This window comes from Xylaria bambusicola, assembly GCF_022495145.1.
Source record: "Xylaria bambusicola strain CBS 139988 unplaced genomic scaffold F5B22scaffold_29, whole genome shotgun sequence".
Classification (NCBI taxonomy): domain Eukaryota; kingdom Fungi; phylum Ascomycota; class Sordariomycetes; order Xylariales; family Xylariaceae; genus Xylaria; species Xylaria bambusicola.
In genome coordinates this window covers 476,744-493,200 of record NW_025953582.1, presented here as the reverse complement: position 1 = coordinate 493,200, position 16,457 = coordinate 476,744, and the positions used below count along the sequence as shown (strand labels likewise).

Here is a 16,457-nt window from a genome sequence, read left to right as displayed (position 1 = left end):
GCGACTTTGCATCTCTCACTCTTCTCTTCTCTTCTCTTCGGCTGGCTGCTGGAAAACAGCCCCCAATCGTCATGAGATACCTTTTGTCTCCTACCGCAGGCAATTTTATATATGGTAGCTCTTACGGTAGCAATTGTCGGTGGCTTAGAGATACTGCATTTGATGAAATGAGGAGCTTGGTAGAGCTACCTATTGGGGGCGATACGATTTACTGAAGGGGTTTAACCAACCTTTGATAGCGGGCGTTTACCCCGCCGTTCTGTGAGGGGCCTGCTGTGTATTACCAGCAAACTAAACCGCCGATTTCCACTCAAGATTGATCCTGTAGATGTACATAAGCATGCGGTAAACCGATGCAGGATTTAGCTACCTATTGGGCATTTACTCTGCCTTAGGTGCTTACCTACTGTTAAGATACCTATTAAGGGCGCTGTCCTGGACTGAAGGTGGTTATCCGACGCAGCTCGTCCGCAGACAAAATTACCCAAGTATGGCTTTCATGGTATAGCTGTAGCCCCAGTGTCAACGACGTAATTTGAGGTCCAATAGGTAGTGCTAATAGGCAATACATTCCATCCATCAGTGACGTTATCATATCTACTTACTTTACCTACCTTACTACCAGAATCTCTCTTCCACGAACAAGCTTGCCATCAAAGCCTACATGCGAGCAGAACGGCGATCGAAGCAGCAGCATTCACATAAATCAAACACAAAGAACAACACTCACGACAATACTCACACCTGACCAGCATGGCAACAGTCGACACATCTCTCCCCGCGCACCCCACGGGCGCAGCAGCAACCCTCGCAGCATCCCATTCCGCCTCGCATGACCTCAAGCTCTACGGCGGATGGTTCTGCCCCTTCGTGCAGCGGTCCTGGATCGTGCTCGTCGAAAAGGGCATCGCGCACCAATACATCGAGATCAACCCCTACCGCAAAGACCCCGAGTTCCTCGCGCTAAACCCGCGGGGTTTAGTGCCTACGCTCGCCGTCCCTCCCGCCGACGACGGGAAAGCGGCGGCGAAGCCGTTATACGAGAGCTCGATTATCTGCGAGTATCTCGACGAGGCGTACGGCGAGGATGCCGCGGCGCTCCTGCCGCGGGGGAGAGGAGAGGTCTACGAGCGCGCGCGATGCAGGCTTTGGATCGAGCACATCGGGAGCAAGATCGTGCCTGCGTTTTACAAGTTCTTGCAGCATACGCCTGAGAAGGAGTACTCTATCGAAGAGGCGCGGGGGACCTTCCTGGGACACGTTGAGGCTTTTGTGAGGGAGATGGATGGTGATGAGCGGGGGCCGTGGTTTCTGGGGGACAGGTTTAGTCTTGTCGACGTCATGCTTGCGCCGTGGGCGAAGAGGATGTTCCTCATCGACCACTATAAGCCTGGTGGTGTGGGCATTCCCGCGACGGATGGGGAGGATGGAGGGGTTTGGAGGAGGTGGGGCGTGTGGTTTGATGCTATTACGCAGAGGCAGAGCGTGCGCGAGACCTGGAGCGATGATGAGATGTATGTCGAGGCGTATAAGAGGTATGCCGAGGATACTACGCAGTCCGAGGTTGCGAAGGCTACGAGGAAGGGGGGGAAACTTCCGTGATGAGTTGTCTTTTCATCTATCATACCCAATAATTCCCTCTTTTTCAGGTTTGTTTCTTCTTTTGGCATGTATCGCAGTTGTATTTACACCACGTCAGACTTTGACTTGTTCCTGCAGAAGGATGCCTCGCGTACCTGGCGGCGGCGGCGGCGGCGGCGCAGATCAGAGAGCAGCCTGCCGCTTAAACTTCCTTTCTACAAAAATATCTGCTCGTTAGGACTCCCATTCAAGCCGTTTAATTAGAGGCATCAGAGAGGCATGTTCCTTCGAACTAAATTGATCTACAAAGTCTGTGCATTGATCCCGCAGAAGATCTATCGGACCAGAACCAATGAACCCGCTCCGACGATCACAAACAATCAAGATACGGCACAGACGTCAGATCAACTATATTCAAAAAAGGGACAATGAATTAATTAATGAATCAACACATGCAAGGCGATCCGAGTGACACAATTGGCACAGTACGGTAGTGTAGGGACTGTACCTAGATCTCGCATTACACGCATATAATTAAACGACTGATGACATCGACTGATGCCGCAGCCCCGGCGCAAAGCTAACCAACATCATACCCCGGGCGCTCTCGAATCCGTTGGCTCCCGGACCCCATCGACGGGGATCATCTCAAACAGAAGCCGTTTCACCTCGTCGGTACATCTCAATGCGCCTGACGCATCTATTTCCGTACACAGTTCACTTCTACCAATGCCGTCTCTGCTACCTTTATAGCAACGAATAGGTAAGTTATTATCCTTTTCGGCCCTTCGTCGACTGTTGGTTCTCGTCGCTCGCTGGCCTGTCACAGCTTAACGAGATGCGTTGATTGCTTTTCATCCCTTTCTCATTCTACTTTCATTTCATTTTCAATGTCCTCTCTGTCCGCCTTGCATTCACTCTGCATCATGGAAATTGTTTTTCTAGGTAGTCAGTCGTACACTAATTAAAAATGTATTCTAACAAACTAGGTAGCCGGCGTATCGTGTTTCTACCCTCTCGCCCAATGGGCGGGCGTGCTTAATGCCTCACCTCACCTTGCGCACGAAACAGCTTTCACTCTCATAACAAGTGTTTCTCTTGGTACGTTTCACCGATAGGGAAGAACGTACCATCGCGACGTTTTACAATCCACGCACGAATACGGGACTGAGTACGGCAGTTCAAGCTACTCTTCTTCTCCTCCTCTCTTCCCTTTCCTTACCTAAGGGGAATTCTTTTCCTTCTAGAAAGGGAGCATCGTTTCAACGAATCCCGGTTAGGTAGTTACGTAGATCCCTCGCCATTTTCCCCCAGGATTGGGAGTATTCCTCCTAAGTACAGTAGCTCGGAAACCCCTTCTTGCTTGCTACTATCGGTAGGGAATGCCGGATTTGTCTGCGTGTTGCGGCCCCCGTCTTGGCTTGGCTTGGTCTGGCCTGGCCCGGTAGGTAGGCATATTCCCTTCCTGCGCCGCCCCTCTCATTTACGACGATGAACCTCGTCCGAGAGCCCTGTTGGGTGGAGGCTGTTGGTGTGGCGCGGTGACGAGATGTCGCGTGTTACAACGGTCCGGGTCCCATCTCACTCTCCATCCCTCCCTCTCTCCCATGAATGAATACTTAAGTAGACTACCTATATATGCCCCATGCCCCCTGTGATGACAGGCTCTTGTTTCTTCCGCCGCTCAAATCAACTCAGACTTGATCCGGCAAACACATATTCGCAATACACTTGGGAATAAAATAAAAGAAACAATTATCTACGCCAGCAAGATGAAGACCACCGCGCTCCTTCCCGCCGCCGTATTGGCCTACACGGCCGCGGCCGAGATGCAACTCTACGCCTTCCCGTCGGTAGACAAGCGGGACATGGACGCGGTCAACACGGCGCTCTCGCAGATCTCGAACGCCATAACGCAGCTCGACACCTCGGTCCAGGCCTTCGACAAGGACGGCTCGAAAGTGAAGGCCGACGCGGAGAACCTCGTGAGCACCATCAAGGAAGGCGCCTCGTCCGTGGCGTCCTCGGGCGCGATATCGCTCGAGGAGGCCCTCGGCCTCCAGCAAGTCGCGGCGTTCCTGACCACGGCGGGCCAGAAATTGGTCAAGGACGTGCAGGGCAAGAAGGCCGCGTTCGAGGCCTCCGACGTCTGCGAGGACGTCAAGTCCAACATCGAGAGCCTCGGGTCCGAGGCCCAGACCTTCGTGGACGCCATCATCAAGCAGCTCCCCGAGGAATCGCAGCAGGCCGCGAAGCAATTGACGAGCGGGATCTCCGCCTCGCTCACGCACGGCGCCAAGTTCTTCAAGTGCCAGAAGGGCGCGGACAAGGAGGAAGACGACGAGGATTACGAGTCCTCGTCGTCGGCTGTCCCTGTCGCCACGACGTCCGCCTTGGCGCATGCGTATCCGACGTCGTCTGTGCCTGTGATGACCCCCAGCGAGACATGCGTCGCTATCACGGTGACCGTGACGGCGCCGTGCGACTGCGGTCCCACGAGCTCGAGCTCCGTGCCCGTCCTCACGCCCAGCTCGCACGTCACGAGCTCCTCGGTGCCCGTCACCACGCACAGCACAAGCGTGCCGTACCCCACCGGCGCCAACTCCACGACTATCATCCCCACGGGCGGCGTCACGACGACCTCGGTCCCCACAGGCATTGCCACCGCCGGCGCCTCGAGCAACGGCGTCGGAGCCGCGGGTTTATTGGCGGGTCTGGCGGCTGCTTTCTTCGTTTAAGAGAGCCCAGCCTAGCCCTGCCCCTGGGTGTAATTCCTTATGTTTTAAAATAAAGGGATGTATAGATACAGAAAAATCGGATATATATGAAAGCGATGGCGTAGAATAGGGCTGGACTCCGCGGGCTGGTATACCCGAATCGACCGCACTTTGTTTCTGTTATATATTTTACGTTGGTTTTTTTTGTTCACTTCGATGATACCAAGCCTTTTACGGCAATTGTACATGTGATAAAATTTAAAACATGAGTTTACGTGTTTCAAAACTTTATTGTTATAGTGTGCTGGTGATGCTTATATTGTCTTATCGGTTTTACACGATTAAATCATCGTTTATAAAGTATCACTGATGATTTTGACGGGTAAAGAAGTGAAGTCTCAGGTGAATTGGTGGGTAGTGTGAAAGTCTTGAATTCAATCTCAACGATGACCACTGGATGAGAACTCATTGTATCACGTCGCATTACACCTGCACGTGATTTCTCGTAGATTTAAGCTGTGAAGGCAGCCGCGTAGGAGCTCGCGGTAGGACAAGGAGGTGGCGAATAGGTGGGAGTCTCGCACGCAGGATGGCATCTACTCCGGGTTAATTACTTCATCGCGTGGTGTAGCGAAGGCAGGGGGCTTACCCTCCATATGTTAAGTACGCCGTGGGAGTCGGTGACCCGCACTCCTTGATGTGGTCCTCACAAAGGGTGTACGTATTTGTGCAGCTGCTGGGATCAACGACAGTGATGCTAGGGGTCGCTGTTGGACAGCCTGGTGCAGAGTAGGTGACATTCACGCAGGCATCGTGACATCTGGGTCTCAGTCAACCACTGATTGTCCCTCCAAGCTTAACAGGTGTAGAAGGGTGTCCTTACGCTCCGTATGTCAAAGTAGTGGGAATAGGCGTCACACACGTCCTGTATAGTGTATCGCATACCGTCCCGGTTGATGTACATTCATCCATGGAACTGGCACCGGTAGGGCATGGTGGTACTGTGAAGGTGGGCGTTTCGGTTATATCGTAACATCTACAACTTCATTAGCAAGGGAAGGATAAACAAAGCATATCTCTATCATGTATCGGGGCTCTCTTAGGTTATCTCTTACCCTCCATACCAGACGGTTGCCGTTGGCGGGCTGCCACAAGCTGAGGAGTAGTCAGCGCAGATGCTTGTCTTGGTGGGGAACTGGTCCGAGGGGAGGCAAGTCGTAGTTGCGGCTCCAAGGCCAGCCAAGGCGAAGATGTAGAGAGATTGAAGTTGCATGATTGATGATGCTAGATTCACAGCTGTTTACTTTCTTTGGACTGTTTGATCTGCCTCGTCTACGTAGATCATTCAAAATGATGAGATGAGATATGGGCACATATATATTTGGGGAGCCATAGTTGATCCTCGCTTAAGTGAGCCCAATTTGGGCTTTTTGACTCAAACTCCAACACAAATAGCAGCCCTACAGAAGATGCTTAAGCGAACACGAGTTGTGATGCTTGGCGTGCTGCATCCTCAACCCGGGGTAAAGACAATTTGGTGAAGAATCTTACTATATCGGGCGAGACATGATGCTGGCAAGCGCAGCTGAGGAGAGCGGTCAAGTGTGTATGGGTGAAGCCGGGCGCCTCGTCCCTGCGATGCCGGCCAGGTGCTGGGCAAATTAGTATTAGCCTAAACTGCGTACCATTAAATTGAGACATGGGCGATGACTGTCTGGAACTACAGCTCGACGAGATGCGATGAAACGTTGTAGATCCAGCATGCTGAACAAGTTCGTATTGCCCATAAGCCGTCGTGAAGTTGCTGGGGTTGCAGTCAGCTTACTGACGCTTTCTGAACAAGACGAGATCTTGGCAAATTGGATTGCCAAGTGTCTAGAAACAAATTGTTCAAAAAGAAGTCTCGATATCCCAGCAGTATTTGGGCGATTGGTCAATTTAGATGTATCATCGTGTGATGTCTTGGATGGAGACGCAGTTCTTCGTGATTTCACGGCTACGATAGGATATCAAGCGGGTATCTGCATGCGAGTTCGGACAACATGTAGGCATTTGTATATTGCTTCGGTTTCTTGTTGCAATTTGTTCCAGCAATCACATCACGCAGTTTGCTGTGCCTGTTGTAGAGAGATGGATGCATCTCATACCCCAGATCGCCCGTTGTGTCTTGCAGTGCTTACGTAAAGATTTCTAGGTAGCTTCTCGTTTAAAGGCATCTATGCAATTAAGAGAAATAGTGATTTAGGTAGTGCTCAATGCATCAAAACAGTATTGCTGGTATTGGAGGTCAAGTCAGGTCGCATCCCGTCCCGGCCCCCTCCGCCTTTTGTCTCTTCCCTTCGTGGTCTCGTGATTCTAGCAAATGAGCTGATTCACCACGCAAATAAGCAGCAATCTCCGGTGCTTGCTTCTACGTAAACCATGTGAGAGTCTGCGTTGAGAGGTGACTGTGCTAGGTCGCTCTCGGGATTCCTTCGTCAAACGCTACACGGTACACGCTAGGTACACGCCGCTCGTCATCATCACATGGCAAGGCGTGTGACGCTCACGATTCACCATCACTGTCGCGATACTCCCAGCTCTCCCCATAATGTAAGTCTGAGCGAATCGCTGTGCTGATTAGCACGTCTTTCCAATAAGAAAGCATTCAGCACGGACACTAATCGAGCTGATGGCTTTGCCGCTGCAATATGACGCCGTATGTCGACTCTTTCTGGGTATTCCCTTCAAGCCCACGAATCGTCTTTTTGGTCAAAGCAGCATGCATCCAAGCAAGCACCATACTCGATTGATATGTATTGTCCACGGAATAGCGATATAGACCGTCAGCCTGTGCTATCAAGTGCATGACAAGTGGTGAGTTGGCACATCCGGGTCTTGTCCCACCGCGAACCATAGACGGGAGCCAGATGAGGCATATGCTCTATGAGATCATGCGGGGAGCTAAAGCGGGTCACTCGTCTCGTCCCTCTGATTCTATTCGAATCTGTTGCGGCGACGGTGGGGGGACGAGTCTGGGAGTCTCCGGCATGAGCTTACACCCAGGGCCCTTGGTCCTTCACGGGCTCCCTCTCTTGGCCGATCAATAGCTTCGACGAGACCTTCAGTACCAGGCGGCAGTTCCCATTTGAGTAATCACAGTTGTATAAGATAGAGTGCGATGTTGGTGGAGAGGGAGGGTGATTTGTTACGCACGCACCCAACCAACAACCCAACAAACTCGCTTGGAATGCGTCTTCTTTCTTCTCTTGGTTGACACGACGTCACCTGTTTGTCTGTGTCTGGTCTGTCTTCCTAACACGCACCTGTAGGCATCATACCATCGACTACCTACCTAGGCAATCAGGAGGGAGTCAAATCAGTCAGCCAATCCAGCCAGTCCCTCTCATTCAGTCATTCGCTCCCTACACCGCCGCCATACTGGAGCCTTCTACCTATCTAAGTAAACTAGACGCAGACCCAAGCGGGAGGCCCCTCCAAAAGGATCGGCTCACACCAACGCGCTTCTGCACGAGCTACGTCGAAGTGCAGCTCTCCTGCGTCGAGTGCGTCTGTCGAGACCCCTGCTTGCCATCATTGGCGCAGCAAACAGCCCGCCCATTCCCGGGTACTGACTGGGCACCCTAGTCCACACCTCGTCCTTTGCCCGTAGCTATCTTTAAATATTCCCACCATCTCTCATGACATTCTTGTACCTACAACTGTAGCTCTTTGGATAGAGTAACAGTCCCACGTCAACCAGAAGACCCTGATTTCTCCCAAAACTTATCAGTTACAGTATTTTCTAATTCTGTATCATGGCGCCCCGCTCGAGTAGACATCGTCATGATCGTTATGACGACCCATACACATTCGATGATCCCTATATTCACTCACCACCAACAGACCACAACCAGCCAGCCTATGAATACATAGGCACCGACGAACCTCTCTCTCCGCGCCGCGGCTCTCCAGCCCGTCATACATCTTCGCCAGATCGCGATAGGGCGCGACGATACGCTCGCACAACTAGCCCTCCGCGACACTCAAGACGCGACGCCGCCTATTCCCCTCCCCACCATACGTCACATCATTCATCATCACCCCGCACAAAAGATAGAGACAGGGATAGGGACCGCGGCCGAGACCGACACCGAGACAGAGACAGCGGCCAGGATACCAGAAAGAAATCTAAAGGAAGGCACTTTTACACCGACTTCGCTGAACAAAACCCGAAACTGCAGGGCTTTGGCAAAAAAGGCCTGAACTTCCTTAGTGAAGCGGCTGCTGCCTATGCCGCGGCGCAAGCTGGTAAAGATGCCGAGAAGGGTAGATCAAGTCGGTCAGTCGACCGCCACGACCGAGACGACCGATCTAGGCGGCACCATAGACGGCATGCCTCCAGTCCTTCGCTATCTCCATCTCCACCACCCCGAAGACGACATTCCACCCGTCATGGCGACCGGGACAGATCCCGTCACCGTGAACACGAGCGCCGGCGCCGACACAGCGCATCACCACCCCCACTAAGTCGAAACCCAGACTCGTACCTCGCTTCACAACGGTCCTCAACTCGCAGCCGAGATCGAGACCGTGGCCGGAGCGGAAGACATCACCACCGCCGTTACTCACCTTCCCCATCGCCGTCCCGTAGCTCTCGCTACCGCAACAGCACAGCACCGCCTGCAAACCCTGCTGCAGAGCGGTGGCAGATGGCAGCCAAGGCGGCGATAGAAGCTGGCGGCCTGACCGCTTTCAGACTGCGTAAGCAACCGGGAAGCTGGACGGGTGATAAAGCGGCTAAGGTAGCTACCGCCGCTTTAGGTGCCGCGGCTATGGACGCATTCATGGATCAAGATCCTCGTGGCTCCAGGGGAGGCATGAAAGGCATGGCGGAGAATGCCATCAGTAGCCTTATCGCGTCGCAGATCATGGGCAAGGGCGCCAAGCGGAAGGGGCGCGGCCGCTTCTAGAACATGGTTGCCGCCCTTTCCCAATCTCAGTTGCCTCTTTCATCCTTTTCATCTTTTTCAGATTTGTCTTTCTACTGTATTTCTGCCTGGCGTTCTTCCGGTGCGGTATGACCGTATTTCATTACCTATTTTACGATGTTAACGACACACCTTTTTATCTAGCGTAGACAAGATTTGCGAATTATTATCTCTTTCTACTTTACGTTTGAAATTGAGAAACTCCAAGGGCTGTAATTTTTATACAGATTATGCTGCGATGGGTACTGGTTACAACAGGAATGACTACGGTAAATTGCGATGACATGAAGGGATAGGGATTTATGATGGGATATTACGGTATTTGTGCGCATATATGGCTTTGATACAGGTTGGCATACACGATCGCGACGGACTGGAATTTTCTTATTCACTCTTGCTAGAGAGATTTCAGAAGCGTTGTAACTTTTCACAGAGGCGTTGTATTATGGACGGCGTCAGCAAGACAAAAAATACATCTTGTTTTATTAACTTTAGTATCGCGTTGAGCAATACAATTCAAACTATCTCGAGCCTGTCTGCTCCAACTAATTTAACCTCTATTCTCACATATTTATTAATTTCGTCAAGCTTAGAGCTTAGACTCGACAATGTCAACTCTCGCCTAGGAGCATCACAGTACGTTACGAAATCACGTTCCCGTGATATTTACTTTAAACTTCTTGGCTCTCAGCAGCATATGGATATTCCATGATCTACATGTGAATATTGCTGCTGCTGTACCTACCTACCTACCTACCTACCTACGTTAAACATCGACCGTGAACAATTAAGCCACTTTTTATCTCATCGCCGCTTACCTACCCACGCGCTCATTCATTCATACCTGAGCATCTTCATTCACTCAATGCTTCGAATACTAACTATCTTTATCAAGCATCCCCCAGCCTCCCTACCTCCCCGAATGAGTATCCGGACCAAGAGACACAGAGTGGGTAAGTAGGATAGAAATAAGGATGTAGGCAGCACAAGCAATACTGTATGGTAGGTACACTCACAAGGCTCGGCCAAGAAACCGTTTTTTATTTATTATGTATATCCATCGTAAGACGAGGGACTTTAATTTAATCAGCGCATACGTGCTTTACCTAGTAGTACACACCAATCCACGTACCGCCACAGCATCACAGCATCTGCGGTACGACTTGCATTACATTACCTGTCACTCTTATTAGGTATCTGCCATTCTTCCATGGAATCCAGTATGGTCGCATATGGGTATATTCCCGTGTGCTCCCACACTACCTACCTAGGTATGCAATCACGCTTTCACCGAAATATAGCTTCCTTCATTCATTCATTCATTTCTTACTTTGATCCCTGATTACCGATTTCATTCATTTAGATAGATAGTCTAGGTCCCTCAGTCCATCAACCCGCCTCTCACTCCCATCACTTAATCACCTAGCACCTAATCACTCACTCAAATCACCTAGCCTCACTCACTACCGTAACAACCCTCACTGAGAATAAACACCAACCCCTCATCCTAGTTAACACGAAATAAAATATTTTCCATTCGCTTCAGCCGAACTCATAATTTAATTCATCAAGTAAGCCAGTCAATAAATATCCAACCCAGCATCTCAACATATTCGCACATTTTGCATGTTTCATTCATTCATTTCACTCTAAACCCTAAAACTCATTCTATCATTTCTATAACAATCCCCGACCAATAGAGTTTCACTCCTATATCAACAGAGTCAGGCAACGTTAACAGCCATATTTATACCATTTGAAAAATCAACCCGCAAAACTCCGAATTTCAATGGTATACACCAACCAACCACTCAAGTTTATACCCAAGTTTCGACTCCCTATCAAGCCATTCTTTCCTCAGCTCTTATTATCACTTCCCGCCATATTAATAATGTTCCGAGGCAATATTATGGATACTAATATCCTCTCGATTCTCCGGAGTCCGGGGCGCATTCGACGCCGACAGCAGCGCGGCGGGGTCCGCGTTCGTCGGGAGCGTGTTAGGCGGGACATTGAGTCTAAATCCCCCACTCGCATTGACGCCGTTCACTGTACTACTCGCAGTGACAGCTCCCGCAGGCACACCGCTCTTCCGATTCTTATTTCTTATCTCATCCAGATGGTCGAAGTACCCTTCTGGGACGTCGGTCTGATACTTTCCACAGAACACGCCGACTTCGAACTCGTTGACGCCTCCTTTGGGTGCAGCTTCAGCACATGCTTGCTTCAGATCATCGATATCCTGGTATATGAGATCATCTGCGCCTATCAGTTGTGCGATATCTTCACGGGTCTGTTGGTAAGAAACGTTAGTATGATAGAGTCTTGTAATACTTCTACGGCATTATGAACGGGTCGACAGGGTGACGGAGGTTAAGGGAAACTCACCTTTTCGTGCGCAATCATTTCATGAGGTGATGCGAGATCAATACCGTACTACACACAATTAGCCTTGAAGATTTGAAAGAAGGGGAAGAGACACGCACGATATGAGGATACACCAACGGCGGCGCACAGCTAGCAAAGTAGACTTTTACAGCGCCAGCCTCTCGCGCCATGCTAACAATTTCTTTCGACGTAGTTCCCCGGACTTTGTAGTTGGTCAGTCAGCCTATATCTTTTCAAGCGCGACATCAACAATGATAAACTTACCTATAGAATCGTCAACTAAACAAACAGTCCTCCCTTGAAACTCCGACTCGATGGCGGACAGTTTGCGGCGAACACTCTTTTGTCTGAGTTTCTGACCGGGTAAGATGAATGTGCGGAAGACGTATCTATTCTTGATAAAGGCGTTTGACAGTGGAATTTTTAACCGCTCCGATACGACCGCGGCAGCTGTGTTAGCGGTTTCGGGTACCGGGATGATAACATCTATTCCACGGACTCCTGCGTCTCCTATGGTCTCGCGTATCTTGTCTGCGAGTTTGACACCCATGTTTTGTCTGCTCTTGTGTATGCTGATAGAATCCGACTGAATAGATCGAGAATCAGTACAGAAAGCTTCGAATGTCTTTTCGTATCTGATACGAGGAGCACACGATTGATTTCGCGGGAGAAAGAACTTACGACCGAGTCGGGTCTAGCAAAGTAGACATATCTATGTAATCATCGTGTAAGTAGACGGATTTCAAAAGAAACGGTAGGGAATGGCCGTGACGACGCAGTCATGGCTTGTATGCGTCGGGTCATGATCGATCCACGACAGACCAGAGCTGACTTACTCGAAAATATCAGGTGTATAACTCTTTCTCTCCTGAATTTGCTTGAACTCAGCCTTTCCTCCCTTCTGAATGAAGACGGCTTCACCAGGCAGGATATCTCTCCAATCTTTGAATCCAAGTTGGCGAAGAGCTATGCTTTCCGACGCAATCATGTAGTCTGTCGCACCCTCAATGGTGGCAGAGGGTCGTGTGCCGATGAGTAGAGGGCGAATTCCGTGCGCGTCTCTGAAAGCCAGAACTGGAGCAGTGATCAGTCACTTTGCCTTTGCCACGGGTAGCGAATTGTATGAAAGTAACCCGGATAGTATGGGATAGAATGGCACAGGTTATTTCGGAGTTATGGGATGAGATAACTTACTACCGAAGCCAGCAATCATGGCGGTGGCGGCCCATGCGCCCTGACACTTCTGGTACATTTGCTTAAGAGATCGGAAGATATCCTCGACGTTGACTCTAGCCTTGCCGGTATCATTAAGCGCATTGGCGAAAATGTTGAGCATAAGTTCGCTGTCTGAGTCTGTGTTCACATGACGATGGGCCTCTTCATCCAGGTATCTATGCAGCTCAGGAGCATTGATAAGGTTTCCATTATGGGCAAGGCTACAGTCACGAGAGTGTTAACTAAAGTCATAGGTGCTGTATTGCAATAATGAATTGAGCCGCATTTTGATAGGAAAATAAATAAGGGGCTTATACATACCAGATACCGTAAGGGCTGTTGCAGTAGAAAGGCTGACTTTCGGCACTCTATATGAAAGCGATTGTTAGAAACGACCAGTCTCGTGTTTAGGACATCTCTAGCAACACAAGACTATAGAACCAGGTATATTTAATGCAAGGCGCGAGAAAGCGATCTTGGCAAGGAATGGAAAGGGCTTGTTGCGGATATTTCACGCAATCAAGTGAAGAATGTCGGCAAAGAGTTTGGACTCGGCGATTGGTGGAGGATGACGCACTGAAGAAGTTCCAGCTGTGGGATACCGAAGATGAGCAATTCCCCTAAAGTCACGCAGTCAGCAAACATTGAATAATCTCTGGAGTTGCTTGTTGGGAATTTAGGGTTTTCGGGCCGGTGCAGATGCCGCGGTAAATCAATGTTATGTGAACTTGGTCGCGGCATCTACGGTAAGCAGAATTCGGTCGGAACGAGTAACGACATACATGTAGCCCGGGAGATCAATGACACGAGCACCATCCTGAAAAACCTTGGCGGCCATACCGTTACCTGTGTCTAGAATTAGCACACCAACCTCGTCATGACGGACGACAATGCAGCGCCGGTTGAAGGGGGGCACACAAACCTTTGCACTGGTATACCCGTCCCTTTGCGCCGCAGGTTGCAATGCCGCAGGCATCCTGGCCACGATGCTGGAGGTAGAACAGCGACTCGAAGAGCAGGTGTGACACCTCGGTGTGCGACTCGGTGTCGGCAAGGAGCAGGCCTACTACGCCACACATGTTGTCGAGGGGTATGACTGACGGGATATGGATCGTGGTACGAGGAGATGGGATTCGAGGCAGCTCAGGTTTCGCGATGTGCCGGTATTTGGTATTTGGAGTTTGCGACTCGAGTTCAACAAGAGACGGCGAGTGGGTGGGTCAAGGTAAGCTGCTCCGGTGGTCGGCCTTTCACAACAACGACGACGACGAGGTAGGATCACGGGTTGGGGAAGGCGGATTGGCAAGCCAAAGAATTAGTCACGGATAGACATGATCTACTATTTACTAGAAGCAGAAAAGACGGGACATTCCAGTTTGTGCTGATGGCAAGGAAGTGTTTGTCGCAAGTGACCCCGCGGTCGATGCGAAATAAAAAAAAATAAAAAGTGGGAGAGAGGCCACCTGATACCGCAATCTCGGAGGCTGCAGGGTCTGGCAGAGGGACCGGCCGGCAGAGGGAGGGACCTAGCATCGACCACTCAGGTACTTGCTATAGGTAAGTTGCCACTAATGGCCACTAACAGGTTACCGCATAGAGGTACCTAGAGGCCGCTCGAAACACTCACCACGCTGAGGTATCGGGCGGCTTGTGTCGCGATAAGAAAAATTTTGGAGGGGTACCGACGATAGGTACTTAGGTAGGTACCTCCTGATTGATCGATTGATTGATTGATTAATTGATTGCTCCGGCGATTGCGGACAAGCACGCGGGATGGCGGGGCACAGGCTCGATAGGGTCGCAATTACGGCATACTCTAGGCGTACTCTAGGCGTAATGGGGCGTAATTCTGCAGTGTGCATGCCATCATTTGCTCCCTCCCTAATGCAGGTAATGCGGGGTTCCCTGCAACACTGCACCCCAGCCTCTTACATAGTACTTACAGCGCTATACGTACAGCGCTTTACCGATCAAGCGAGAGATCTATTATAAGAGACAGAGTTATATTCAATTGCTAATAGATACCTACATACGGCCTTGGTACCATTCTTTAAGAAACTGTCATTCACCGCTCATTCGTTCACTCATTTTTGTCGAGTCCTCATTTTTGGGGGGTTTCGAGAGACAGATATATCCCAAGGTACCAGTATACCAGAGTAGGTGTACAAGTTGACGGCGAACACAGGCATCTCAAGTAGTACCATGTACACCATAGAAAGAGAGAAACACGACCGCGATCGATCGGCTGCATCTAAGTGCTGACGACAGTCATCTTTCATAGATCCTTATTGCAGCTGGTATTGTGTGGTATCCCGCCGGGAAGGGACAGGCATTATTACGTCGCACTCATGTGACCGACGTCGGATTCCTTTACGCGACGACATCCCTTGTCCGACCAGTTCCCAGTATTACAAGGGCACAGAAAGAAGGCCGGGATGAGATGCCGGATGCTTCATACACACAACATTTCCGGTTTTCCGAGGACAAGTTGATATAACCGACTTATAGGATGTCCATGTCAGAGATAGTTGCTTCGAACAATCCCTTATAAAGTACTACTGCCGTGAGATGACCGTTTCATGCAGATGACAGCCTCAAGCGAGGGATGATTAGGTAGAGATAATCGATTTTGACTATGTAAGCCCGAGATAGCAGAGCTTGGCGTTAAGGCCGGGACGCAAGGTTAGGCAAAGGATGACTCGAATTATGCAGTTTGGAGGAATGATCTGTACGCGCTTGAAAAGATCGATGAGTTTCTGATGTAGTTTAAGAGGTGAGTGTAATAGTAGGTGATCACCTCAGTAGCTAAGTTTGCATCAAACACCAGTCCAAAGTGCTCAATTATGATGAAGAGGCGTTTAGAAAATCAATGGTCATACTGCAGGGTGCCATTCAGCTCTTCATTTAATTTTGGGTCAGATAAAGGGTCGTAAAAGGCCAGTTGAAGTCAAGTAGGTCTAGTCTAATAGGACTCGATAGAGGAGTCATTTGATCCCTACCTTTTCAGAATGTTTAGGGGTGTAACTCCTACTAAATCCAATGCATCTATCCCTAGGGTCTATTGGTCTATAGCCCCTGACATTATCCCAATCTCTTGACTTTAACCTTCTCTCGCGCAAGGAAGCTTTCAAAGGTTGTTAGTGGCATAATGCCAGCCACCTCCTTCATGTCAACAAACTGTGTCATGAACTCCAGACATTTGTCACCCTTGACGTATGTGTTGTCAAAAGACCCAGCAGGCAAAGGCAGACACCTCGGCGTCATTCAATAAGATGGCCTTAAGCCCTGGTCGTCCCATTACGCTCCCAAGATAATCCATTGTCTCCTGCGGAGCCAAGAACTCACTGGCGAGACCTCCAAGAAATTGGCCATGAAGTATCCGGGACGTAAAACTGTAAATGATTCGAACCCCGTGCTCTTAACAGTGTCCTCGACGTTGTGCTTGACCTTCACCAAGGCATGGAGTATGCTGCCAGGTTCAAGAGCGCAGCCTAGGTTCCCCTCGTCATTGTGTACTAATATCAAATACATTATTAGATTTTTTATCATGTCAGAAAGTTTGAAAGGTCGGGAGAGACTCACTAGA

General features: G+C 50.0%; 5 protein-coding genes across 5 annotated transcripts; 3 read left to right on the top strand and 2 right to left on the bottom strand.

Moving 5' to 3' along the window:
* Positions 1 to 753: 753 nt before the first annotated feature.
* Positions 754 to 1,602, top strand: F5B22DRAFT_637256 (glutathione S-transferase; the record flags this gene model as incomplete). Its single annotated transcript, XM_047977414.1, has 1 exon — positions 754 to 1,602. The coding sequence occupies one exon, from the start codon at positions 754 to 756 to the stop codon at positions 1,600 to 1,602; it is 849 nt and encodes a 282-aa protein (XP_047829626.1).
* Positions 1,603 to 3,353: 1,751 nt separating this feature from the next.
* Positions 3,354 to 4,319, top strand: F5B22DRAFT_637255 (hydrophobic surface binding protein A-domain-containing protein; the record flags this gene model as incomplete). The annotated part of the gene is made up of 1 exon (XM_047977413.1): positions 3,354 to 4,319. One exon carries the CDS (start codon positions 3,354 to 3,356, stop codon positions 4,317 to 4,319), a length of 966 nt encoding a protein of 321 aa, XP_047829625.1.
* Positions 4,320 to 4,809: 490 nt separating this feature from the next.
* On the bottom strand, positions 4,810 to 5,571 carry F5B22DRAFT_647887 (uncharacterized protein; the record flags this gene model as incomplete). Its single annotated transcript, XM_047978945.1, has 4 exons — positions 4,810 to 4,894; positions 4,948 to 5,118; positions 5,182 to 5,334; positions 5,414 to 5,571. The coding sequence occupies 4 exons, from the start codon at positions 5,569 to 5,571 to the stop codon at positions 4,810 to 4,812; spliced, it is 567 nt and encodes a 188-aa protein (XP_047829624.1).
* A 2,073-nt stretch (positions 5,572 to 7,644) lies between these two features.
* F5B22DRAFT_248957 (uncharacterized protein) lies at positions 7,645 to 9,426 on the top strand. The gene has a single exon (XM_047969994.1). The coding sequence runs from the start codon at positions 8,096 to 8,098 to the stop codon at positions 9,248 to 9,250; it is 1,155 nt and encodes a 384-aa protein (XP_047829623.1). The 5' UTR covers positions 7,645 to 8,095; the 3' UTR covers positions 9,251 to 9,426.
* A 1,452-nt stretch (positions 9,427 to 10,878) lies between these two features.
* Positions 10,879 to 14,558, bottom strand: F5B22DRAFT_612111 (putative amidophosphoribosyltransferase). The gene is made up of 11 exons (XM_047975327.1): positions 13,794 to 14,558; positions 13,654 to 13,717; positions 13,449 to 13,491; positions 13,193 to 13,239; positions 12,851 to 13,092; positions 12,493 to 12,730; positions 12,338 to 12,368; positions 11,921 to 12,242; positions 11,755 to 11,858; positions 11,657 to 11,704; positions 10,879 to 11,561 (listed from the first exon to the last, which is right to left on the bottom strand). Exons 1-11 carry the CDS (start codon positions 13,948 to 13,950, stop codon positions 11,154 to 11,156), a joined length of 1,704 nt encoding a protein of 567 aa, XP_047829622.1. The 5' UTR covers positions 13,951 to 14,558; the 3' UTR covers positions 10,879 to 11,153.
* Between the last annotated feature and the right edge of the window lie 1,899 nt (positions 14,559 to 16,457).